This window comes from Amblyraja radiata, chromosome 21 (assembly GCF_010909765.2).
Source record: "Amblyraja radiata isolate CabotCenter1 chromosome 21, sAmbRad1.1.pri, whole genome shotgun sequence".
Classification (NCBI taxonomy): domain Eukaryota; kingdom Metazoa; phylum Chordata; class Chondrichthyes; order Rajiformes; family Rajidae; genus Amblyraja; species Amblyraja radiata.
This window is the reverse complement of record NC_045976.1, coordinates 36,384,846-36,411,606: the sequence shown is the minus strand read 5'-3', so window position 1 is coordinate 36,411,606 and position 26,761 is coordinate 36,384,846. Positions and strand designations below refer to the sequence as shown.

Genomic DNA, 26,761 nt, shown 5'->3' with positions numbered 1-26,761 from the left:
ACCCCTTAAGAATTCTGTAAGTTTCTATAAGATCCCCCCTCAATCTTCTAAATTCTAGCGAGTACAAGCCGAGTATCCATCTATCCATCTAATGCTAGCTAGATGGCTACATATTGGGGCGGGTGCCTAGCAATAGGGGGGATTTAGGGAAGGGCACCTGTAAATGTGGATTTAGGGTAGGGCATGTAAATGGGAGGGGGATTTAGGGGAGGGCACCTTTAAATGGTGAATTAGGAGGACATCTGTAAATGGTGAATTAGGGGAGGGCACCTTTAAATGGTGCAGCAGGGAAGGCATCTGAAAATTTAGGGTAGATTTAGGGGAGAGCACCTGTAAAGGAGCAATACAATATGAGCAACAACTGAAGCTTTACAACAACAACTGGTGTGTTGTTACACCAATCCACGTAACAATCTTATATAATTATTTTCCCCTCATTAATTTATTCTCACGTGTACCGAGGTACAGTGAAATGCTTTAGTCGCGTGCAAACCAGTCAGCAGAAAGACAAAACATGATCACTATTGAGACAGCTAGAAGGCTACATCCTGTATAACTAGGTAGCTAGCTAGATGGCTACATGCTGGATAGCTTGGTAGATAGCAAGACTGAGCTACATACTGGATAGCTAGGTAACTCTTGTAAGCCCTGACATCACACTTAAAAGCAACTGCTTCACAATGGCTATCAGACTACTGAACTAATCACCTCTTTCACAACCCTTCCCAGTAATGCTGCCACATACTCTTACTCTTAACTCTACCTCATTCGGATATTCTATACTTCTTGTATACTATTTTAGTTTTACTTCAGGTTGCACTATAATTTTGGCACCATTCTGCTGTATTCATTGTTGTATATTTTGTATTTATTTTTTACTCTGTGAGTTCATGTAAAACAAGGAATTTCGTAAGACCTCTAGTCTTATCCTTTATCAGATTATAATCAAGAGCCATTTATTTAGGCACTTAAATAGGCAAGGCATAGATAGATAAAGACAATGTCAGCGATTGGGATGTGTAAGCAGGAACTGTAGAGGTTACACCGAAGACAGAACGTTTGAACATTCAGTGAGTTGTGAACCTTTCGTCAGCTTTGTGAAGTAATGTTTCACTGACTGGCAAAACTCTGACATTAATTGTACTTACAGCATGACATTGTATCCACAGCAGAACTTAAAATTAAAATGCGAATTTAAATGAAATTAAATTTAAAAATTAAATTTAACTTTAAATTCTTGTCATTTCGATCCAATCTCTCTCTCAAAGGCATTTAAATTATTAATTGCATCAAATCTATCACTGGCATGAAATGTCATAACCTGATATATTTTATTCATTGTATTGCTATGCTATGACCTGAAAAAGAACAAACTTTACCAACTTGCAATGACTTAGAGAAGGTCCATTGCTCAACTGCACTTCACATTGTATCTTGTTGTTTGAACGACATTTAACGTTAAATCAAGAATACCTATGGTCATTGGTCAACTTGCACATTTTAGTCCGTATTTTGTATCTTATAGATGTTCCAATTTTAAGTTTTAACTTTTTTACTTAAAGTATTACTGCTTTGCCACAACTTGCATTTCTTAACATGTTTGATTTCACTTGTACATGGCCCACAAGCAGCCTTGTAACTAGTCATACTGCGATTACATGGGAACGCATATGCTGAGAGAATGGAGCAACTGGGCTTGGAAACTCTGCAGTTTAGAAGGATGAGAGGATATCTTATTGAAACATATAAGATTATTAAGGGTTTGGACACGCTAGAGGCAGGAAACATGTTCCCGATGTTGGGGGAGTCCAGAACCAGGGACCAATAAGGGGTAAGCCATTTAGAACAGAGAAGAGGAAACACGTTTTCTCACGGAGAGTTGAGAGTCTGTGGAATTCTCTGCCTCAGAGGGCAGTGGATGTCGGTTCTCTGGATACTTTCAAGAGAGTGGTGGATAGGGCTCTTAAAGATAGCGGTCAGGGGATATGAAGAGAAGGCAGGAACGGGGTACTGATTAGGGATGATCAGCCATGATCACATTGAATGGCGGTGCTGGCTCAAAGGGCCGAATGGGCACCTATTGTCTATTGTCACACATTTATTTGTTCCAATTTTTCGAGCAGAAACAAGGCATTACAGATGTTGGTTTACACAAAAGGACACAGTGTTGGAGTAACTCAGCAGATCAGACAGCATCTCTAGAGAACATGTGTATCGGTTCGGCATCCTTCTTCAGACTGATTGTAAGTGGAGTGAGTGGGAAGAATGCTGCGAGAGTAGGCAGGACAATGCTTTGCAATATGGGTGGACACAGGTGAGGGGGAGGGTTTTGATAGGCAGACGGTTGGAATAAATGCCAGAGATTAATGCAGGTGTGAAACAGACCTATTTAAGTCGCAAATTGTGAAGCCAGAGGAAGGAATGGAGGAGGGGAAAGGAGGACAGGAGAAATTGGTGTGTGTCCAGGAGGGATACGGGAGAGGGGTGAAGGGGTCATTATTGAATTATTTGTGCTTATAGGGAATAAATTGTTCAAAATTATATTTTTGTTTGCAGACAGTTGTGGGGGGAGTAGAATCAGTACATTACTAGTTCTAAATTTAGGGCAGTTTAACAAGGTGAATATTCCATTCAGAGCAATTTTTTTTCAGTAAATGCTCTGATGGCAGCAGCATACTTCTATCCACATCAATCCACGTATCAAACCCGCTTTAAATGTATGTAAATCACAAAGACCTAATGCCAGGCAGGATTGCGCAGCAGACAACGCTTATCTACTCCGCCACTGAGTTTTTAGTCACTGTGGAGGCAGTCTATTATTTTGTTAAGCATTCTAGCTGAAGCAGCTCATGCAAAAAAAAAGTATTAATTACTTTGCGCTCACTGAGACAACAAGCTTATGAGAATTCATCTTCTATTCCATCAAAATCTAAGTGGATAGGATATCTCAAATGCTTTGTCATATTTTGACAATGATGATGTTCGATTCCAGGACTTTCTTCCAAGTTCAAACTCTGGTTCATCTCTCCTGATTCTCTCCCAAATGTATGATCTCATAGTTTATCCAAATCCACTCAGTGAGTTACATATTCTTTCACAATCTGTGCATCGTGTAATTACTCATCCTGTGTATTTTGTCAAAAAGCCTGCTCATCCCTCCACGACTGCACCATTTCAATTCAATCCACTTGACTACAAATTCACACGGTGGCGAGAATATTATGTTCAGTTCTGGGCGCCATGTTATAGGAAAGATACTGCCAAACTTGAAAGGCTTCAGAAAAGATTTACGAGGATGTTGCCAGGACTAGAGGGTGTGAGCTATAGGGAGAGGTTGAGTAGGTTGGGTCTTTATTCCATGGAGCGCAAGAGGATGAGGGGTGATCTTATAGAGGCGTACAAAATCTTGAGAGGAATAGATCGGGTAGATACACTTGCCCAGTCTCTTGCCCAGAGTCGGGGAATCGAGGACCAGAGGACATAAGTTCAAGGTGAAGGGGAAAAGATTTAATAGGAATCCGAGGAATAACCTTTTCACACAAAGGTTGGCGGGTGTATGGAACAAGGTGCCAGAGGAGGTAGTTGAGGCTAGGACTATCCCATTGTTTAAGAAACAGTTAGGCAGGTACATGGATAGGACAGGTTTGGGGGGGATATGGAGCAAGAGCAGGCAAGTGGGACAAGTGTAGCTGGGACATTGTTGGCCGGTGTGGACAAGTTGTGCCGAAGGGCCTGTATCCACACTGTATCACTCTATGACTCTAAGAAAGGCATTATATGCTGCTCACCTATAAATCACTACATGGTTTAGGGCCAAAGTATATCACTGACATGCTTCCACTATATAAGCCTTCTAGACCGCTAAGATCTTCTGAAACCAATCTGCTAGTGATTCCCAGAGTAAATACAAAACATGGGAAAGCAGGATTTAGTTACTATGCAACAAATAGCTGGAATAAACTTCCTGAAGATTTAAGACTTGCCTCAACTTTGACCACTTTTAAAACAAGACTGAAAACTTTTATGTTTACTTTAGCTTTCAGCTAAATCTTAACTACATTGCACTTTTAACTTTTGCACTTTTTATAATGCATTTTTAATTTTGCTTTTCTTTTCTTTTAGTTCTTCTATTTTATTTCATTTTATTATTTCATTTATTGTATGACATGTCTTTATGTGAAGCACTTTGAGTCTGCCTCGTGTATGAAATGTGCTATATAAATAAAGTTGCCTTGCCTTGCCTTGAAAGGTGCAGAAAAGAGTCATGGTAGAAGAATGAGAGGGGATCTTATAGAAACATATGAAATTCTTAAAGAATTGGACAGACTAGATGCAGGATAAATGTTCCCGATGTAGGGGGAGTCCAGAACCAGGGGGTCACAGTTTAAGAATAAGGGGTAGGCCATTTAGGACTGAGATGAGGAAAAACATTTTCACCCAGAGAGTTGTGAATTTGTGGAATTCTCTGCCACAGAAGGCAGTGGAGGCCAATTCACTGGATGTTTTCAAGAGAGGGTTAGATTTAGCTCCATTTGGGCTAAAGGAATCAAGCGATATGGGGAAAAAGCAGGAAAGGGATACTGAATTTAGATGATCAGCCATGATCATATTGAATGGTGGTGCAGGCTCGAAGGGCCGAATGGTCTACTCCTGCACCTATTTTTTTAAAGTTTCTATGATGCCGTTACCGGATTTGGAGAGTTTGAGTCATAAAGGGATGCTGGATAGGCTGGAAGTTTCTTCCCTGGAGTCCAAGAGGCTGAACGGCAACCTTATAAATATATATAAATAAGATCATATGGAATGTAGGTAATTTTTCCCCAGGATAGAGACATCTAATACTACAGAAAATAGATTTAAAGCGAGTGGGGATAGATTTAAAAAAGGTAGAGGGGTTACCTTTTCACACAGATGATGGTTGGTATTTGGAACAAGCAGGAAGCAGCTGCAGAGGTGGGTACAATTACCAATGTTGAAAAGTCATTTTGATTGGTACATGGATAGAACTTCAGAGAAATACTGGCCAAACTGAGGCAAATTGAACTACCTTGGATAAACATCTGGCTAGGACTTCCAGTAAACTCACTCTTCACATCTGAAGAAAGGTCCCAAACCAAAAAGTCATCTATCCATTTCTCCAGAGAGTATAGCTTTATGATCCGAGGGGAAAAGTTTAAAGGAGACGTGTGGAGCTAGTGTTTTTATACAGTGAGTTTATAGCGTTTATTTTGAGATAATTTAAAATGCTTTTCAAAACCAACCATTTTAAATAAGCATGTCCAATTCCTCTGCTCCTTACTTCTCTTTGGAGACTTATTCCCTGTTCCAGAATCTATTACAAAGTTTTAATAGCCTGTGGGACCTTTCTTTTCCATTGTGTGCAAGCAAATCCCCAGGCCATGTTCATATACATCTTCATACTGTTGCTGTTCAAGGCATTACTGAATTGAAAATTGTTGACCAACTTACATCTCTCTAGGTTTTGTATTAAGAAATGTTGCCATTTTAGAGAACATTTATTTAACAAAAACTCAATGCTATTTTGTGATAAAATTAATGACCAACTCAAAAAAGTCACGGATTAATTTATCGCACTAATTAAAAGACAATCTGTGACACTAATGCTTATTGAGATGTCACTGAAATATTAAATGAGTCAGGCAAATTCTCACACTTCCTACTTTTAAATTCTGGGGAACTTTCTTCGCCATTATTGCACCAGTGACTGCAAAATGACCATTAGTTTTCAGTGTAGTGTTTGATATGTCCCAAGATTATGAAAGCAATTATAAAAATCAAAATTATTATCTTCCTCTATTTTCTTCTTTTGTTGTTCAGTGATTCAATTGAAAATGAACTAAAAAGAGAGTCCTAAAACGTATTATCAAATTGAAAACTAGACTCCCTTGTTTCTGCTGTTTTAATGCATATTATCTCAGGATGTTTCACAGGAGCATTACCAAATAGAATTTGACACAACCAGAAAGAGGTACAAGGGTAGATGAGCAAACATCTGAATAATTTACAGGATTTAAAGGAGCATTGTTTATGAGAGAAGAGGTTGAGATGCAGCGGTGAATTACAATGCGTCACCTTTAGATGTTCTCCAGAGATGCTGACTGACCCAATGAGGTACTTAATACTCCAGTGTTTGTTTCCACAAAGCAACTAAACTCTAGCAAGATTATATTGCAAGATTAATAGAGTTGAACGGCTAAAGAAAATTACAGAGATACGAGAGAATATACCATTTTATAACTTTGAAAACAAAAATGTCAGGTTTGCTTGCCGGATGTTTGCAATAGGTAAATTTTACATTTATTGAGATTGCAATAAATTGCATTTATTTTAATCTCAGTTTGAAGAAACGGATTGCACATGTATTTTCCAACACAATGGACCAATTGCCATGGATAGAAATGATCTAATGAATTTGGACATTTCCAAAATTACAACCAATAATATGTTTTCTTCAAGATAACCAAATTTCTAGAGATGATTTCAGGCCATTGCAGCAGCTACAGCAAGGAGACTGTTTTGAAAGGAGACACAGAATGCTGGAGTAGCTCAGCGGATCAGGCAGCATCTCTGGAGAATATGGATAGGCGATGTTTCAGGTCAGCACACTGCCCGACCCTGGTCAGGATAATGTTTTGCAACACTGGATGTCTCAGCAACTGAGCAGGGTTGTAGGGCATTGGAGCAGAATAATCTACCCGATTTAAACGTAAAATCCCTGACTGTATAATTTATTCAACACTTAGAAACTGAGTTACAAGAAATTGTTTGGTTTACAGCTATTTAGATTAAATAGCTCCAGACAGATTAAATAGCTGTCTGAGTCAGCACAAACACCTCAATGCACTTTTCTATGTAATCCAGGTGTACTTCAGAGAAATAAATTAAATCAATGGAATACAAAATGAATGCTGAATCAATTTGAATAATTTCCAATTATTTTTATTAACTTATTATTTTTATTTTACTGTTTCTTCCATTATGAGGTGCAGGTGTTTTATTTGTTTGTTTATTCTGTTCCTTTGCAAGTTGATAAATGTTTTGAGCGAGTGCAAAATCAAGCCTTTGCTTCAGATTTCTCACTTCTTGGTACTGAGCTCATCAACCAAACCGTATCAATTACTTATTTCTTAATGGGCAAGTGTCAACAGAATTATTCATAAGTCTGCATCAATTATGCTGGGATTTTGTCGATTTCATTTTCTGAAGTGTTCCTGTGGTACAATCCCTCTATAATTCCCTTAATTGAATGGGAAAGTAACAGAGTAGTTTTCCTAGATGACTACTTTCCCCAACATTGACAGGGACTCGCCTACTACCAGAGGCTTAGATGGGCAGAATCTGTTTAGTGCACGCAGGAGGCTTTCTTGACATTGTGTGGAGATATTCCATCCATGGAAGAGACCATACTAGATCTTCAGTGGGGAAATGAGCCTGGCCAAGTGATCAAAGTTTCAGTGGTAGAGAATTTTGTGAATAGTGCTTAAGGCCCTGTCCTTTTTTTTGGCGACTTGCCGGCACCCGTCATAATTTTCAGAAATTTCTGAAAATTTCCAAAATGTTAAAAATCCAGCGGCGACCATGAAAAGGTACGACTCTTTGGGCAACTACTCACGACCACACAGACATGTCGCGAGGTGACACCTGTTTGGTCGTGAGTCGTCCCCAAAGAGTCGTACCTTTTTCTGGTCGTCACTGGATTTTCAACATTTTGAACATTTTCGGTGACCTGCTGCGACTATACGGGTGCCGGCAAGTTGCCGAAAAAAATCCTGTAAGTGGGACAGGCCCTTTACAACTCTGTAAGTTTTCAGATAGTTATAGATAAGGCTGTGTGATGGGGTGGAAATGCTAAATTGGGGAAAGGCTAATTACAACGGTATTATTTAGAGGTTGGGAAGAGTAGGTTGGGAGTGGCTGTTATTGTGCAAGTCCACATCTGATGTGTGGGAATTATTTAAAGACCAGCTAGTCACATGTCAGGACCAATATGTTTCTGTGAGAAAGAAAAAGGAGGATGGCCAGGCTTGGGAACCGAGGACGGCAAGAGATGTTTCAAATTAGTCAAAAAGTGTAGAAGAGGTTCACCAGGATGTTGACGCAAAAAGTGCAGATCTTGGAATCTCTGGAACAAAAAGGAGAGCCGTGGAGGATCGGTGAAGCATCATCGGTGAAGAGAAATGAACAGTTGAAGTTTCGCCCTCTGGACTGCCAATGCTGAGGGGCGACCTGATGGAAGTATATATGATTTGAGATAAATAAATAGGGTCGAGAGCCAGAGTCTCTCAAGAAAAGGTCTCAGCCCAAAATATTAACTGTTGTTCTCTCCACAGATGCTGCATGACCCACTGAGTTTTCCCAACAATTTGTATTTTTCCATGAGGATGCAGCATGAATTAGATATTATCAGCTAAAAGGAGAGGTTGGACAAACTTACATTGTTATTTTCAGAAGCTATGGAGTAACCAGACAAAAGAACATCAAATTGTGAGAAGCTTTGATAGGGTAGAGAGTCGGAGTCCTTTGCCGAGGGTGGAAATATATCAAATACTAGCGAGCACAGCTTTTAAAGAGGAGGAAAGTTTCAAGGAGGCAATATTTCTTTTTTACACAGATTGGTAGGTGCCTTGAACAGGCTGCCAGGGAAGTGGTGAAAGCAGATATGATAACAATGTTTAAGACATTTAAGCAGGCACATGAACAGGCATAGAATGGAGGAATATAAACCATATGGAGACAAATGTGCAGATTAAATTGGCAGGTAGACAAAAGTGCTGGAGAAACTCAACTGGGTGCAGCAGCATCTATGGAGCGAAGGAAATAGGCAATGTTTCGGGCCGAACCCCTTAAGGGGCTTAAACTCAGCACCCGCTGGGTTTCTCCAGCACTTTTGTCTACCTTTGATTTTCCAGCATCTGCAGTTCCTTCTTAAACAGATTAAATTGGCATCATGGTCAGCACAGACATCGTGTGCCAAAGGCCCAGTTCATTTACTGTACTATGTTCGTTTTTAAGAGCATAAGCATGCATGCAAAATGATAAACATTTGTCAAATCATTAAATTGAATAATGTGAAATTAATAATTTCTTTATTACTGGCTAGTTAACAACAGTGCAAGGATAAAAATGTCTTCTCTTTGAGTTATCGCACTCACAAACGGGACTGCAGTAGCATCCTGACATTTTATCAATAAATATTAGCATTTTTTAGTTTATTCTGAGAATGTTGATAATAAAATATTTTCATACAGTGGTTGCAGTCTGACACAATTCACAAAGCCACAAAACATAATTCAAATTATAAATCACATTTTTTTCCTTTCAGTAATATTGAGTTTGTATTTATAGCTGCTTTTATGAAAACATGTAGTTTTTCACATTTGACATAAAATACCTATTATATTACTTATTTAAAAATGGTTCTGAGCCATCATTAACTTTTGGAAAAAAAGAACATCTTTTTATACTGCCATGATCCAGTTATGAGTCCAATTTCTAAATCTCACTTAATTGAGAGCAGAAGATTAATAACCAGAAGGTACCTATTTACTTCCTCCTTATTCAGATTCAGATTCAGATTCAGAAAAACTTTATTGTCTGTCGTAACAGAAAATCTTCTTTGACGTGGCTCAACATACAATGACAGCATATGACAGCAACTTGTTGATTAATCAGTGGTGATTGCACTTGAATTTGGTTCTGGAGACTCAGTTGCAAGGCAAACATGCCTCTATCAGCATGGCATGGGTTCCAAATGCAAGGAGTGCTACACTGAGAAAATCTTTGGAAGAGACATGAAGCACAAGCTTCATCTGTCGCTTTTGAGTCTCCAGGTGGAAGCTAAAGATTCCAAGACTTTATATGCAGAAAATCAAGAATTCATGTAGTTGAAGACTTGAGCAAAGAACCAATCTTAGCTCCTCACACTTAAAGCTCCCAACTTTGCCTCAATATTTCTGTTTCAAGCAACATTTTAATGTTCTTTCATTAGGTCAGTGTCTAGCAAGCAAATAGTCGCCTGGGTTGTGCGCCATCTTGGAATAATTTATTAATTTATGCTCAAGTAACAGTTAATGACAGATTGAATTTCAATCGGAATGGATTTATGTACAGCCGCGAGTAAAATTATTAATTCGTACTTGCAGTGGTGTATTCTGAACAATGTGAAGGCTAAATAGTGGCATAAAAAACAGTTAATATCATGTTGGCGGAATTCATGGGAGGATGCCAGATATACGGCACAAACCTCTTCTGAAAGTTCAAATCTTGCCTTGCCCGCTCGTGAGCCAACTGTTCGGAAATTTGTTTTCGGACTTCTTCGTTAATAACTGTAAATAGGAAACGCAAAAAATTAGCACAGTAAAAGCAACATAAGCTCTGAACTAATTGATGGGCATTGATCAAATGCAAAAACACAATAACAGGCAAATACTTACAAGTGTTTGAAAATTTAAAAAATATACATTTCATGCTGCAGTTGGAGAAAGACAAACTCTCTGCTCCCTTCCAGCAAAAAAAAAAAGACTTAAGGGCCTGTCCCACTTTCACGACCTAATTCACAACCTTTTTCACTCGTGGACATCTAGAAAAACACCCGGGCCGACTTGATGCCACGAGTACCTACGACTAGCATCATGGCCTGCTACGACCTAGTGCCGACCATACTGCGAGTACGAGTCAAGGGCAAACTCGGCAGAGGTCGTGAATTTGGTCGTGAAAGTGGGACAGGCCCTTAACCACTAGTATTTTTAATCTATTTTCACTATTTTGCCAATATCATTCCCAAGATGACTATTCCTTCAAACATCGTGAGACCTGTAGTACTAACATTTCCAAATTGGACTGTAGACATGACAGGCATTTGTTAACAAAAAGAGACAAGGAACTGCAGATGCTGGAATCTTAAGCAATAAGCACAAAGTGCGAGAGTAACTCAGCAGGTCAGGTCTCTGATAAAAAACAGACAGGCGGCATTTCAGGTCAGGACCCCTCTTCAGACTGATTGTAGTCGGGGGGATAAAGCTAGAAGGGAGGTGAGGTGGGAGAAAGCCAGGTAACTGATAGGTGGCCATTGTTCACCCATCTGACAATCAATCTCCCTCACTGGTATCACCCATGTACTTGCCTTGTTTTGTCCTATCCCTACCTCTCTTCCAGTTTTCTCCCCCTTCTTATAATCAGCCTGGTGAAGAGTCCTGATCTGTAACTGTCGCCATGTTCTCCAGAGATGCTGCCTGACATGCTGAGTTATTTCAGCATATCTTATTACTCCATTCTGAGGTCCCCACCTGCTTCAAGAACATTACCATCCCCGGTGGCAAAAAAAGTAAGATAGTGTGCCTACAGTCTAGCATCTCTGACATCATCAAATGCTTTAAGAGACTGGTGATGGCTCACAGATAGTCTTGATCCACTGCAATTCGCTTATCATCATTACAAGTCCACAGCAAATGCCATCATCCTGGCCCTAATCTTATCTCTGGACAACATCTAGACATCAAGAACTCCTATGTTAGAGTCCTATTTATTGGCAATAGCTCTGCTTTCAACACCATAATCACTTCCAAACTTCTGAATCTACAAGTCAGCAACCCCTTGGCCTGCCAGTCCCTTTGTGATTAGTAAGCTCACCAGTGCTCTTTTTCTTCTTAATGATGTTCCAAACAGTTGATTTTGGTAAGCCTAAAGTTTGGCTGATGTCTCTAACAATTTTATTCTTGTTTCTCAGTCTCATAATGGCTTATTTGACTTTCATTGGCACAACTTTGGTCCTCGTGTTGATGAACAGCAATAAAGGTTTCCAAAGGTGATGGAAAGACTGGAGAAAAGACTTGATGCTGAGAACTCTCTTATACCTGCATTAAGGAGGCAATTATACACACCTGAGCAATTACAAATGCCTGTGAAGCCATGTGTCCCAAACATTATGGTGCCCTGAAATGGAGGGGACTATATATAAACAATGCTGTAATTTCTACATGGTGAAACCAAAATGTATAAAAATGGGCTTGAGTATAATCTGACAATGTGCACTTTAACCATATGTGATTTTTTTCTATTACAAATCTCAAATTGTGGAGTACAGAGGCAAATAAATAAATGATGGGTCTTTGTCCCAAACATTATGGAGGACACTGTATATTCTGCACTCTATCTCCCCCTTCCCTCTATTTGTTGTACTTGAGTTTGACTTGATTGTATTTATGTATAGTATTAACTGATCTGAATGGATAGCTTGCAAAACAAAGTTTTTCATTGTACCTCGGAACATGTGATAATAATAAACCTAAACCACTTTGCGATTATCTGTCATTATGTATCTTAAGATTAAAAATTATCCTATTTTATAAATTAATTTGCAGGTGAAATGATAAAAGGTTGTAAATTACTCCCTATTCATGTAAAGCCTTGATTTACTTTCCCTTTCATCCTCCAGCGTAGTTGATATCAATCGCATTGTTCATTAAATACCAGGTTCAAGAAACACTAAGATTTAACAAACAAGTAAATGGATCTGAAGTGAGATTTTAAAATAACATTCAAATTTCTGAGTACAGGAATATACAGTGTATCTACTTTTATATCTACAATAATCAATGATAAACAATAAATCCTTTTTTTTTTACCATCCTGGTTAAGGACCCGTATAAAATGTCCATTAAATAAGACAAGTGAAAATCCATACTGACTTGCTGTTATCCATTATCTGAGATTTATCATCAAATACCTCGGGACAGGTCCGAAAAGTGTCTTCAATTCAAAGGGATTTATTGGTACGTGCAGTGGCAGAGACACAGTTCACTACTTTTATTTCAGAAAATGTTACAAAGCTCACAATGACCTGATTTTAGCAATCACTTTTCATTGCCGCATTTGTACGAATTAAGTCCCAAACATATTTGATCATGTCCTATAAATTCAAGAAAACACAATATTACTAAAAACATAAGTATTTAGTCAGTGTTATGGAGAAACGTTGATTCCGCTGTGGGGATGTTCATGTTAAATTCTATCGTGTATTGTGTTCTTTTTATTCATATGGCTCTATGGTAACTCAAATCTCACTGTACCAATTGGTGCATATGACAATAAATGGAACTTGAACTTGAATCTATCTGAAGGTACACAAAAATGCTGGAGAAACTCAGCGGGTGCAGCAGCATCTATGGAGCGAAGGAGTTAGGCAACGTTTCGGGCAGAAACCCTTCTTGAATCTATCTGACATGTATTCTGACAGCTTATACATATGTTATAATATTAAAGTATGATACTGGTAGTTTACAGAACAATTGCTAATCATTCAACAACACAATAATAAAAGATTATCCGGTTAATAAATGATGTTTTCTATCCACTCTGGGGAGAAAAGCTTTCAAGAGTGTCTCAAAGTTGCGAATACTTCATATACTAAAATTATTTCAGATAATACAAATAATTATTATGAAACAGGAGGCTGTTATTCATCATTATTGTCCTTTGAATTATCCTCAAGTATTGATCCAATTCCCTCTTGAAAATACTGTTTTGTATCCATTTCTATGTCTGCGAGATACAATAAAAAGGTTTCCCTCCTCGCCCACTTTTATACAGTCCTTTTATAATTGTATATTTTCTATAAGATCCCTCTCATCCTCCTAAATTCCAGCGAATACCAACCCAGTCTTTCCAATCTTTCCTCATATGACAGTCCTGCCATCCCAGGGATTAACCGCCTGAACCTACGCTGCACTGCCTCAATAGCAAGGATGTCCTTCCTAAATTTAGGAGACCAAATACTCCAGATGTGGTTTCACCAGCTGTGGTACAACTGCTGAAGGACCTGTTTACTCCTATACTCAAATCCTCTCGTTATGAAGGCCAACATGTTATTATCTTTCTTCACTGCCTGCTGAACCTGCATGGTTATTTTCAGTGATTGGTATACAAGGACACCTAGGTCTTGTTGCACTTCCCTTTTTCCTAATCTGACACCATTGAGATAATAATCTGCCTCCTTGTTCTTTCCGCCAAAATGGATAACCTCAAGTTTATCTACATTATACTGCATCTGCAATGCATCTGCCCACTCACTCAACCTGTCCCAAGTCACCCAGCAACCTCCTAGCATATCAACAGAATAAATTATCTCAATGGCTTGCTGCACAGCGCTAGACCATTTGGACAACAGAAACATGTATGTGAGGGATGAATCAAATAAAATATAGATATAATGACTTTACTCCATTTCTCTTTTAGCTTAGTGCATAGTTTTAATAAATGGATAATAGTGCATAGTTTTAATAAATAGTGCAGTTTTAATAAATGGATAATTTTCTAATATGGTGTATTTCCACAAATAACCACTTTCAACCTTTTAAAAGGCTATGAACTAATGATAACAATACAGTAGTTTATTAAAAAAATGAACAAAATGTAAAAAGCACCATCTTATTTGAAAAACAGGTCCAGAGAATTATAATTATTGTAATTAGTTTACAATTTTCTCACAATCCAATCAGATTGAATGATTTCAAATGGGCTTCTAATTTACTTGAGCTTTCCAGAATTAAATTACGATAATAGTTTGTAACAGCATAATCAATTCCAAGCCGAGGAAAAGGAAAGAAAGTCAGAAGGGGCATACGAGAACCTATCCACTCAACTAAATTGCATCTGTTAAATAAGGTACCCTGTACTGGGAATGTGATTTAAAGTTAACAGTACAAATAAGATCAAACAATTCAATCCATTACTGGAGAGCAGAAAAAGGAGAACTAGCCATCAAATGAGAGTGGGGAAACTTGAAGCAATGAACAATTCAAATTTATAAATTATGTTAAGTAGCATTTACTGTGACCTAATGAAATCTGAAATTTCCAGATGGACTTCAAATGAACTTGAGAAAATTAAGGGACTGAAGGCCAACAAATTTTCTGGCTCATATCACAGGGCTTTGAGGGAGGCGAAGAGAGATTATGGGAGAATGGATTCTTAAGCATGAAATGTGCAAAATTCTAGCAATCCACTGGAATTCCTAAGCAGTATATATACACAAAAAATAAGGGTGGGTGAGAAGGAGGGAAAGTGGCCAGGAAAGAAAACAGGTAATTGCAAGTTTAAAATTTATTGAAGGGAAAATGCTGGAATTAATTTATTATTGGTATTGATATGAATTTATTTATTGTCACATGTCACGAGATACGGTTACAAGCTTTTGTTTGCATGCTATCCAATCAAACCAAATCACACTATACGCGAGTACAATCAAGCCATACACAAGTACAACAAGTAGGACAACGAGAAAAATACTAAAGAGCAGAATTTCCAGTTACAGCATTATGCCATTTCAATTACAGAGAAAGAAAGTCCAAGGTCTGCAATGAAGAAGGTTTGCAGTTCGGGAACTACATCCTATACCTGAGGTAGTTCAGTACTCTGCTAACAATGGGGATGAAGCTGTTCCTGAATTTGGTGGTACGTACTCTCAAGGTTTTGTATCTTCTGCCCAATTACAGTGAAAAGTCCTTGATTATGTTGGTAGTTTTCCTGAGGCAGTGTGAAGTGTGGCTGCAGTTTAGTTTAGATTAGAGATAAAGTGCGGAAACAGGCCCTTCGGCCCACGGGTCGACCGAGCTGACCAGTGATCCCCGCACTATAGCTATCCTACACACACTGGGGACAATTTTAGAATTTTACTCAGTCAATTAGCCTGCAAACCCCTATATCTGTGGAGTGTGGGAGGAAACCGGAGCACCCGGAGAAAACCCACGCTGGTCACGGGGAGAACGCACAAACTCCATACAGACAGCACCCGTGGTCAGGATCGAACCCAGGTCTCTGATGCTGCAAGGCAGCAACTCTACCACTGCACCACCATGTAGATACAGTGGATGGTAAGGAGCTTGGTCTATGAAGGATTGGTCTCCACCCACAAACTGCAATAATTTCTTGCTGTCTTGAACAGGGCTGCCCCCCAAATCAAGCTGTGATGCATCCAGATAGAGTGCCTTCCACAGTGCTACTGTAGAAATTTGCAAGGGGTCATTGGAGAAATGAGGCATTGTGCTTTTTGGTGAAAGCTTCAATGTGGTTGATCAAGGACAAATTGTTAGTGATAGCCAAGGAACATGAAGCTCTCAACCACTTCCACGTCAGCACCATTGGTGCCGGTTGCGGTATGTACTCCATCTCACTTCCCAAGGTCAATAAGTAGTTCCTTTGTCTTACTGACATTGAGGGGGAGGTTTTGTATTGATACCATGAAACTGAGCTCTCCATCTTCTTCCTGTACCCCTTCTTATATTTATGAGAATTAGTAACAGAATATTTTGAAAATATACAAATAAAGCAAATAAAAACCTCACTCAGAAGTCCAAGATATTGAAGAAGATATAAACAGATGTGAATAAATGAGGTTCCAGTAGAAGTGTTGGAAATTCTGGAGTCATAAAATACAAAAACTGGCCCTTTAATAATAATAATAATAATAATAAATTTTATTTATGGGCGCCTTTCAAGAGTCTCAAGGACACCTTACAAAAAAAAGTTTGGTCCACGTTGTCCACACCAATCAATTTGCCCCAAGATGCTAGTTCCATTTATCTTGTGTTTGGAACGGAGTTCATTTTAGCACAGGAACAGGCCCCTACATCTGTGCAGAACATGATACCAAGTTAAACTAATCTCCTCTGCCTGCATATCGCTCCATTTCCTGCAAATTTGTGTGCCTATCTAAAAACCTCATCAACATCATTATCACATCTGCTTCCACCACCAATCCTTGTTTTGTGTCCAGCCATCCATTGCTCTGTTTAACATTTGGCCCTGCACATCTCCTTTTCACTTCCCCCCCTCGACCTCAAATCTATGCCTTCTATTTCTTGTTGGCAAAAGGAGTGTGTGCATTCACCCTATCTGTGCCACATAATTTTATCAGATCACTTCTCAGTCGTTTGTATTGCAAGGAGTACGAGTCTGCCCAGCCTCTCCCTATAAATGTGTCGCTTGAGTCCTGCAACATTCTCATAATTCTTTTCTGCAACCTTTCCATCTTAACAGTATCTTTCCTACACCAGCGTGACCAAAACTACACAATATCCAAGTGCAGTCACAGCATCGCCTTGTATAACTGCAATAATAAGTCCCAATTTTTAAACTCGGTGCCCTGAATGATGAAGGTCAATCTGCCAAAAGCCTTCTTCACCACCTTGTCTACCCATGACATCACTTTGTGATGGAATTTCTACTCCGAAATCCAGTCAACAATACTCCCAGGGCCTTATCGTTCACTGTGATAGTCCTCCCCTGGTTTAACTTCCTAAAATTCACCTCTATCCCGCTGCAAGGATTAGAGATTATTAGCTATCAGGAGGGATTGGGCAAATTTACATTGTTTTCTGTGGAGCATCGGAGACTGAAGGGAGCGCTAATAGAAAAATATACAATATGGGAAGCATAAATAGGGTAGATAGTCAGAACCTTTATTCGCAGGGTGGAAGTGTCAAAGACACTTAGATCTAAACGGAGATCTAAAGGGAGAGGGGCAAAATTTAAAGAAGATGTATGGGCATGTTTTTTTATTATACAGAGAGTAGGTGCTTGGAACGTGCTGCCAGAGGTGGTCGTGGAAGCAAACACAAGAGTGGCATCTCAGAGGCCTCGAGATAGGCACATGGATATGCAGGAAATGAAGGCATATAGATCACTTGCAGGCAGAGATTAACTTGGCATCATGTTCGGCACAGACATTATGGGGCAGAGTGCCCATTTCAATGCTATCCTGTTTTATGTTCTAATGTGGAAGTTCCAAAATTGTTGACCTCATTTGTACTTTTTCCCCAACTGTGCTTTTGCTTTGGACTTCAAGTCTAACAGCAAGGTGTGATCTATTCCTTGCATGCGAGAACCTTTTACAGGTTAAAGTTGGAGCAGGAACAGCTTCTCCATTAATCAAAATGGAAAAGAAGGGAAATAAGGGATCAGATGTAGATTCTATAGTTTTAAAAATTAGATCTGCTCCAAAATGCTCAAAATGGTTGTGGCAATGAGAACAAACATCTGTCATACAACAAGTTGGGAGTAAAAATGACAATTGATTAAGCCGCATCCCCAGCACTAGTGCTAGCAACAATAAATCATTATAATTATTTTGAGTAACCTGGTAAAGTACTTAACGAAAAACATTAGTTTAAAAAATATTTCACCCTGTTTGATTTTTATTGCATTGCAAATATTTGTCAATAATCTAGAACATATTATAAGACCTATTATTCTGTTCTTAAATCTTTCATCCCCCTTTGCAATGTACATGGTGTCATTGTAAAACCATTAATCTCAACATCAGAACCAGATCTTGAAACTTAGGTGGTTTAAAGGAACGCACACAAAGGAAACCACCCCTCTCTTTCGGCTCCCAGTTTAAACACAATGCAAAACTAGAAAAAACATTCAATAATCTGCAACAAATTTGACTTGTTTCCATTGCTGACAATAAAGCACCCAACAAGATAAAACAGCAATGAGGGTGCGAAACCATTGTTGTATCTCAATTAGTTATGATGAAAAGCTTAAATAAAGAAGAAAATAATTAGAAATGATTAACAATTAATTTGAGGTACAGCGAGATTTTTAATATCTCAATAAAATAACAATGTCCAAATTTATTTCAGATGTTATCCTTCTTTGGCAAAGGAAGAATATAAAATTTCCCGGGGAAGCTTTCTTAACATGATATTTTAGTTTGGTTATTACACAGTAATCAATATAATTCAAACTAATGTTATTGAGAAAATATGGAACATAAATGGATCAGTGCCCTTTAATTTAAACATATCAGCAAATCAAATAAGCATTAATTTAAGAAGGGTTCTATACAATAACTAAGATGTACCATAGTGGCCAGTAATTTACCTTTATTCCATTTAATAGTCATCATCAAAATACATAACCGCTGAAAACAAATTGCAATATAAATCAGTTTTTTAAAGATATTGAAATAGAAACTCAACTGAATCTAATTTACAGCAATTGCTTTTTGTGAGTAATGACCAAAATTAAGACATTGGTAGGTACATTTTCCCGATGTCTGTGGAGGTAATTTCTCACCTTTCCTCATCTTAACTGACAAGAAGACCAGACACCAGGTATTCAGGTCTGAAGATACCGAGGACTACAAGAAGTCCAGATACGACCTCAGTAAGGCCATCAAAAAGGCCAAAAGGAACTTCTGCTCCAAGCTGGAGGATGAGACGGATGTTCGGCAGCTGTGGCGGGCCCTGAATGCAATCACCTCCGACAAGGCAAAATCAGGAGGCAGCTCACTTGTCAGCGAAACATCACTCCCTGACGAGCTCAATGCGTTTTACGCACGCTTTGATAGGGAGAACACTGATGTGCCTTCTCGAGCCCCCATTCGCTGTGATGATATTTCGGTCACGGTCACAAAGGTCGACGCCAGAAAATCCTTCAGAGGGGTGAACCCTCGGAAAGCGCCTGGACCCGATGGTATACCCAGTCGTGTTCTAAAAACCTATGCGGACCAATTGGCTGGTGTTTTTACGGACATTTTCAACCTCTCACTTCTGAGGTCTGAGGTTCCCACCTACTTTAAAAGGGCATCAATAATACCGGTGCCCAAGAAGAGCAAGGTGACGTGCCTCAATGACTATCGACCAGTGGCACTAACGTCGGTGGTGATGAAGTGCTTTGAGAGGTTGATCATGGCGCAAATCAACTCATACCTCGACAAAAACCTGGACCGTCTGCAGTTCGCTTACCGCCACAACAGGTCAACGGTGGATGCGATCTCGCTGGCTCTCCACTCCACTCAGTACCACTTGCACAACAAAAACTCATATGTCAGGCTGTTATTCATTGACTACGGCTCGGCATTTAATACAATCATCCCCTCCAAGCTGGTTACCAAACTCTCAGAACTGGGTCTCTGCGTATCCCTCTGCAATTGGATACTCGACTTCCTCATTCACAGACCACAGTCTGTCCGTATTGGTGGAAATGTGTCAGCCTCGATAACAATCAGCACGGGAGCACCTCAAGGCTGCGTGCTCAGCCCCCTCCTGTACTCACTCTATACTCATGACTGCGTAGCTGGTCATAGTGCGAACTCCATCATCAAGTTCGCTGACGACACCACTGTTGTGGGATGTATCACTGATGGGGATGAGTCAGAGTATAGAAGTGAGATCGACCGTTTGACCAAATAGTGCCAGCACAATAACCTGGCTCTCAACACCAGCAAAACCAAGGAACTGATTGTGGACTTTGGAAGGGGTATGTTGGGGACCCACAGTCCCGTTTTTTAATCAACGGGTCGATGGTGGAGAGGGTCAAGAACTTCAAATTCCTGGGCGTGCATATCTCTGAAGATCCCTCCTGGTCCGAGAACACTGATGCAATTATAAAGAAAGCACATCAGCGCCTCTACTTCCTGAGAAGATTACGGAGAGTCGGTATGTCAAGGAGGACTCTCTCTAACTTCTACAGGTGCACAGTAGAGAGCATGCTGGCTTGGTTTGGCTTGGTTGCATCATGGCTTGGTTCGGCAACTTGAGCGCCCAGGAGCGGAAAAGACTGCAAAAAATTGTAAACACTGCCCAGTCGGCTCTGACCTCCCTACCATCGAGGGGATCTATCGCAGTCACTGCCTCAAAAAGGCTGACAGCATCATCATCGGGCCACACACTCATCACCCCGCTGCCTTCAGGTAGAAGGTACAGGAGCCTGAAATCTGCAACATCCAGGTTCAGAAATAGCTGCTTCCCCACAGCCATCAGGCTAATAAACTCAACTCAAACAAAACTCTGAACATTAATAGACTATTGCACTTTATCTGCTTATTTGTGTGTGTGTGTGTGTGTGTGTGTGTGTGTGTGTGTGTGTGTGTGTGTGTGTGTGTGTGTGTGTGTGTGTGTGTGTGTGTGTGTGTGTGTGTGTGTGTGTGTGTATGTGTGTGTGTGTGATATATATATATATATATTCATTCAATGGTATATGGTCACACTGATCTATTCTGTATGTATTTATGCCTACTATATTCTGCTGTGCTGAAGCAAAGCAAGAATGTCATTGTCCTATCTGGGACACATGACACATGAGCTCCAGAGAAGATGTGCTGACAAGAGGAATACAAGGATATGAACAGTGGAACCAGTAGGATGAATTATGGTGGGGGTGAGCGGGGGGAGGGAGAATGCAGGAATAAATTGAAATTAGATAAATCAAATGTTCATACCGCTGGGTTGTAACTTGCCCACGTGAAAGATGAGGTGTTGTTCGGGATACGTGAACATTCAATGACTGCTTTGTAAATTATAATTTACTCTCAAATCTTCTAAAATAAGGCAACATTTGTTGAATATCTGGAGGAAAATAAAATCACTATCAATGAAATAAAAGTGTTTAAGTCATGTGTCTGGTCAGTATGAATTTACAAGAAAAAATTGAATGTTGACATAAGTGATGCATTATTTTAGTCTTTATGTGATTACAATAATTTAGTTCCCTCACATTACTAATGCAACACCATACTTCATTCATCTAATTTTTAATGGCTTTAAATGCCTTGTGATTATACACACTGGAACCAGCGATGTTTGCAGGCAAGATGTAATCAGTGTAATGGAAAACAAATGTGGTAGTTAGCAGTGGTTGACAATGTGAGGCCATGTCCACAAATGGCTCCACAAAAGCTTTTATTTCTGGTGAAGGAACACTCATTTTGCTTTGAAGCCTGAAAACTATTGTGATGACAAATATGAACAGAATTCACATTTCTCCTTTCACTCCTGTGTTGATGTTTTAAGTGTTAAATCTGGAAAATCAGAAGTTTGGAAACAAACTGGATTTTGCGCAGCAACCCAAATGCCATATAAGAAAATGTTTGAAAAGGCTGGGATTAATCACAGATGGTCCGTATGGTTTATTCGTGAGAGATTCTGTCTGACCAATTTGAATGAATTTTTCAAAGAAGTAACAAAATATGTTAAAGGTCCAGAGCTGTTAATGTTAACTTGGTCAACTTGAGTAAGGCTTGCGACAAGGTTCTACATGTGAAACTGGTCCAAACGTTTATAACCAATGCATCCAAGTTAAGTTGCTAAACTGAGTCCAACGTAGGCTTGGCAATAGGTGACTGTCGATGATGGAGCGTTACTTCTAAGATTGGAAGCTTTTGACCAGTGGTGTACAACAGAAATAAGTGTGGAGTTCCTTACTGTTTTATCAGATACATTGATTATTTGCATTCGAATGTAGGAGGCATGATCAGTAAACTTTCAGATTTGTGGTGTTGTTGATAGCGTGGAGGGAAGTTCAGGCTACAGGAAGATATTTTTCTGTGATATTTAAGTGAAATAAACAAAGTAATAGCAGATAGAACTTAATCCTGGTAAATGTGTGGTGATGCACTTTGGGAGGACTAATTAGGGAAGGACTAACACAGTAAATGGTACAGTCTTGGGAAGTATCAATGAGCAGAAAGTCTTTGGCATACAGTCTGCGGATCCCTCAAGGTTGCAGCACAGCTGGTTAAATTGGTGATGATGTCTTCAGGAGCTGGAGCAAAGAGTACAGAGGCAGGGATGTCATGGTACAGCTTTATCAAACATTGATTTGCCTACATGTCTGGTCACCACATTATGGACATGATTTTTCAAATTTTGCATTTCACATTCCTAGCCCTTCTAATCTTTATTCTAATTTCTGATAATCATTTTTTGTCCATATTGACTGTTGATCACCAATTCCTCAATAAGTGCTACCATCCCTATTGTTATTTTTTAATATCACATTCCTTTGCCTTTGTTTTCTTCTGTCCCTGAAACATATCTCCAAACCCACCTCAATTTTTACAAAAGGTAAAATGCTAATAGTTTATTTTTTCAATGCTGTTTGACCTGCTGAGTATTTCCAATTTTCTTTCCATTCCAACTGCTCATTCTTTTTACCGCAACAGTTGTGTCAGAATACATTTCCATCAACCTCAATGATAATAAATTGCAGATTTTAACAATAGTCTAAATAAGTGTTCTTGTTTCCCTGTTGTTCTTCAGTCAATCATCTCCAATGGGTGATTTCATGTAAAGTTATGTGCCTAACAGTGCACTCACACGCTAAATTAACAAATGATTAAAGTGTTATGAATCAATCAATATTAACATTGTCAACTTATTTTCAACTTCCTTCAATTGCCATTTTTACCTATTTTATTTAAATTATCTTATCAAATTATTTTTGAACAAAGGTCACTGACTCCAAATACCAAATGTGTTTCTCTCCTTAAAGCTGCTATACGATCTGCAGAGTGATTCCAACATTTTCCATTTGTACTTCCAACACTGCCATCACAAGGAATCAGGCCCTATTTCACAGTTATTCAATCTCATAAATATATGTAGCTGCAGAAGTGAATTTATCTGCAACAAAATCAGAGCTGTGTTGTAACATTTCCACATTAGGAACATTTTAAGAAATAAAACCAGAAGCCACATAACATCATTCGGAATACTAAAGGCAATGACACAGATTCATCACAACAGATTTTAAAATAATTTCCACACCATTTATTTACATAAGGAAATGTACAGGCAGATTTTATGTCAACTTTAAACAGTATAAAAACACCGTCATGTTTAAAAAAGTCACCAAACTGTTTAGGTATGTTAATAACAACAACCAAAAACAGAGCTCAGGTCTGCTAATGAATGAATGAATGAATTTGCTCAATCTGGCATACGTGAGAATTTTTTTCACTCCAGGGATGCCATTAAAAACTTCGCTTCACTTAATTCAAGAAAATCACTTTTTTGAAATGCAAAGTTAGTTCTGAAGTTTAAATTCTTGTCATTTTTCATCGCATTGAAGATGGTTTGCCAAGCGCACACTATGATGAGCAGTGGACCATGTTTAGCAACAATGAAGACCAATAGAAAATGCAAACACCAATGTATCACTTGTCCAAACTTATAATAAACTCAAATGGGGATGGTACAGGATAACATGCCGCCCTGGTTAACAGGGTGGCATGGTGGCGCAACAGTAGTGTTGCTGCCTTACAGCACCAGACCTGAGTTCGATCCTGACTGCGGGTGCTGTACGGAGTTTGTACGTTCTCCCTGTGACTGCGGGGGTTTTCTCCGAGATCCGTTTCCTCCCACACTCCAAAGATGTACAGGTTTCTAGGCTAATTGCCTTGGTATGAATGTAAAATTGTCATTAGTGTCTGTAGGGTAATGTTAATGTGCGGTGATCGCTGATCGGTCCGGACCCGGTGGGCCGAACTGCCTGTTTCCGTGCTGTACCTCAGGACTAAACTAAACATGAAGAGCCCAAGAATGCACATTAACATTGTGAAAAAATGACACAAAGTACTGGAGTAACTCATGGGGTCAGGCAGCATCTCTGGAGAATTTGGAGGTGACGTTCTGGGTTAGGCTTTTTCTTCAGACTCTTGAAAGCAACACCAAAACTATGCGTCAGGAAAACTGGTAAGGGAACAAAAAGGTAAATATATTCTGACAGTGTGGAGTTTAATTGATGCATGAGAAGACAAGCGGAAATAGACTGGTTTGAATGGTTCAGGTATTACAAGACAACTTTAGAAATAATTATGTTGCCTGCAACGACAGCTTCAGATGAGTAATGATGGATGCACTTTGTCTCAAAAGTTATGACTGGAACAATGAGGCATTCCACGTAGTTAATGCAGTCCCAGTCCCATCCAAACTCATTGCAGTCACATCCAGTGAGATGTCAATTATGACTTTTGTGATAAAACTGCATCCAGAATTATAAATCTCAGAATCTTATTAGATCTCCTTTACAATTGAAAGTATTGACAGTGAGTAATAATGGCTATGGTCTCTGTGGTTAGAAACTATTTGATTACAGCAGTGCAAAGGGGCAATGATGATTGATTAGACTTAATTGGAGTGTTTTGCATTGTGGAAGTGGGTGGAGAAGTAAAACCAAGAGTATTGCCATTCTAAACTCAAACATCAGACCAATCACCATGCATGATAAATTCTGTGATGCGACTTGCTACACGACAAACCAAATACAGATTCATCAGGGACAATGTCAATGTCATAACAAAAACTTTTGAGTAGTTCAAGTGAACTCTGAAACATTCTCTAATAAAGGTAATGCAAAACAGAATACCAGAAACCGCTGTCATATCCATCCTTCCCCACAAAACCAACTTCTTCACTTTTTTCCAATTGTGACACACTGAATATAATTTCTGTTTACCTTTCAATAAATTTTGTCCGACCCGCTGAATCTTTCCACTGTTTTCAGTACTATTTCAGATTTCTGAATCTGCAGTTTCTTGGATTTTCATTTGAAACCACCTCGGAAGCACACTTTAGAATATAAAATATAAAACATCCAGGTTCAAGAATAGCTTCTTCCCTTCAGCAATTAGGCTGTTAAACACTACAACCTCAAATAAGCTCTGAACTATATTAACTATTAATGTCTTTTTTTCCTGTCAAGGAGTAGGCCATTCGGCCCCTTGAACCAGCACCGCCATTCAATATGATCATGGCTGATAATCAGAATCAGTACCTCGTTCCTTCTTTCTCCCCATATCCCTTGATTCCGTTAGCCCGAAGAGCTATATCCAAGTCTCTCTTGAATACATCCAGTGAATTGGCCTCCCTGCCTTCTGTGGCAGAGAATTCCACAGATTCACAATATTCTGGGTGAAAAGGTTTTTCCTCATCTCAGTCGTAAATGGCCAGCACCTTATTCTTAAACTCTGACCCCTGGTTCTGGACTCCCTCAACTTCGAGAACATTTTTCCTGCATCGAGCCTGTCCAATCCCTTAATAATTTTATATCTTTCAAGAAGATTCCCGCTCATCCTTCTATATTCCAGTGAATATAAACCCAGTCAATCCATTCTATCATCACATGTCAGTCCTGTCATCCCGGAAATTAACCTGGTGCACTCCCTCAATGGCAAGAATATACATACACACACTGAACTTTTTTTGCTTATTTATTATATTGTTTACAGTGTACTATGTTTACATATTCTGTTGTGCTGCTGCAAGTAAGAATTTCATTGTTCTATCTGGGACATGACAATAAAACATTCTTGACTCATGGAATCAAAATTTGCTCTCCACTTGGAAATAAGCTTGAAGGCAAAATCATTTTGAGGACGCATCAGATTTAATTTGGCATCAAAACTCAGTTTAGACAAAAAAGTAAAAGAACGCGTGTTCATCATACATTAACCCAATCATCCCCGGGATCATTCTCTTAAAACTGCTCTGGAACCGCTCCAATGCCAGCACTCGGCATCACGCCCGCCCACTCCACCCTCCCCCCTCCCCCCTCCCCGTACTCGGGGTCTGAAGCACGTTCGGGGAACAGACCCAACGGGTCTGCACTTGGTCTAGTATATATATATATAATTCTGCACACTGCATTTCATATGTGGCATCACCAGTGTCTAATGCAAAGGATGCATAAACTTTACCATCTCAAAGAAAATGTCTGAACACTCACATGCATTGTTCACTAATATAATAGAGACATAAGATACTACAGATACAGGAATCTTGAGTTAAAAACAAACATTGGAGGAACTCAGTGGTATTTCGGGTAGCAATGCCCCACTCCCTTCTCATAGAGTCACGCAGCACTGACATAGATCTTGTGGCCCAACATTCCAATGCTGACCAAAATGCCCCAACTACACTAGTCCCACTTGACCGCATTTGGCCCCACCTCTCAA

At 39.3% G+C, this 26,761-nt stretch overlaps 1 protein-coding gene across 1 annotated transcript in view; it reads right to left on the bottom strand.

Annotated features, from left to right (window-relative positions):
* Positions 1-26,761, bottom strand: part of chchd3 (coiled-coil-helix-coiled-coil-helix domain containing 3) — a 224,566-nt gene that overhangs the window by 163,137 nt on the left and 34,668 nt on the right. The window contains exon 3 of the mRNA XM_033040094.1: positions 10,265-10,346. Within this exon, the coding sequence (XP_032895985.1) occupies positions 10,265-10,346 (82 nt within the window). The remainder of the gene's footprint in view (positions 1-10,264; positions 10,347-26,761) is intronic.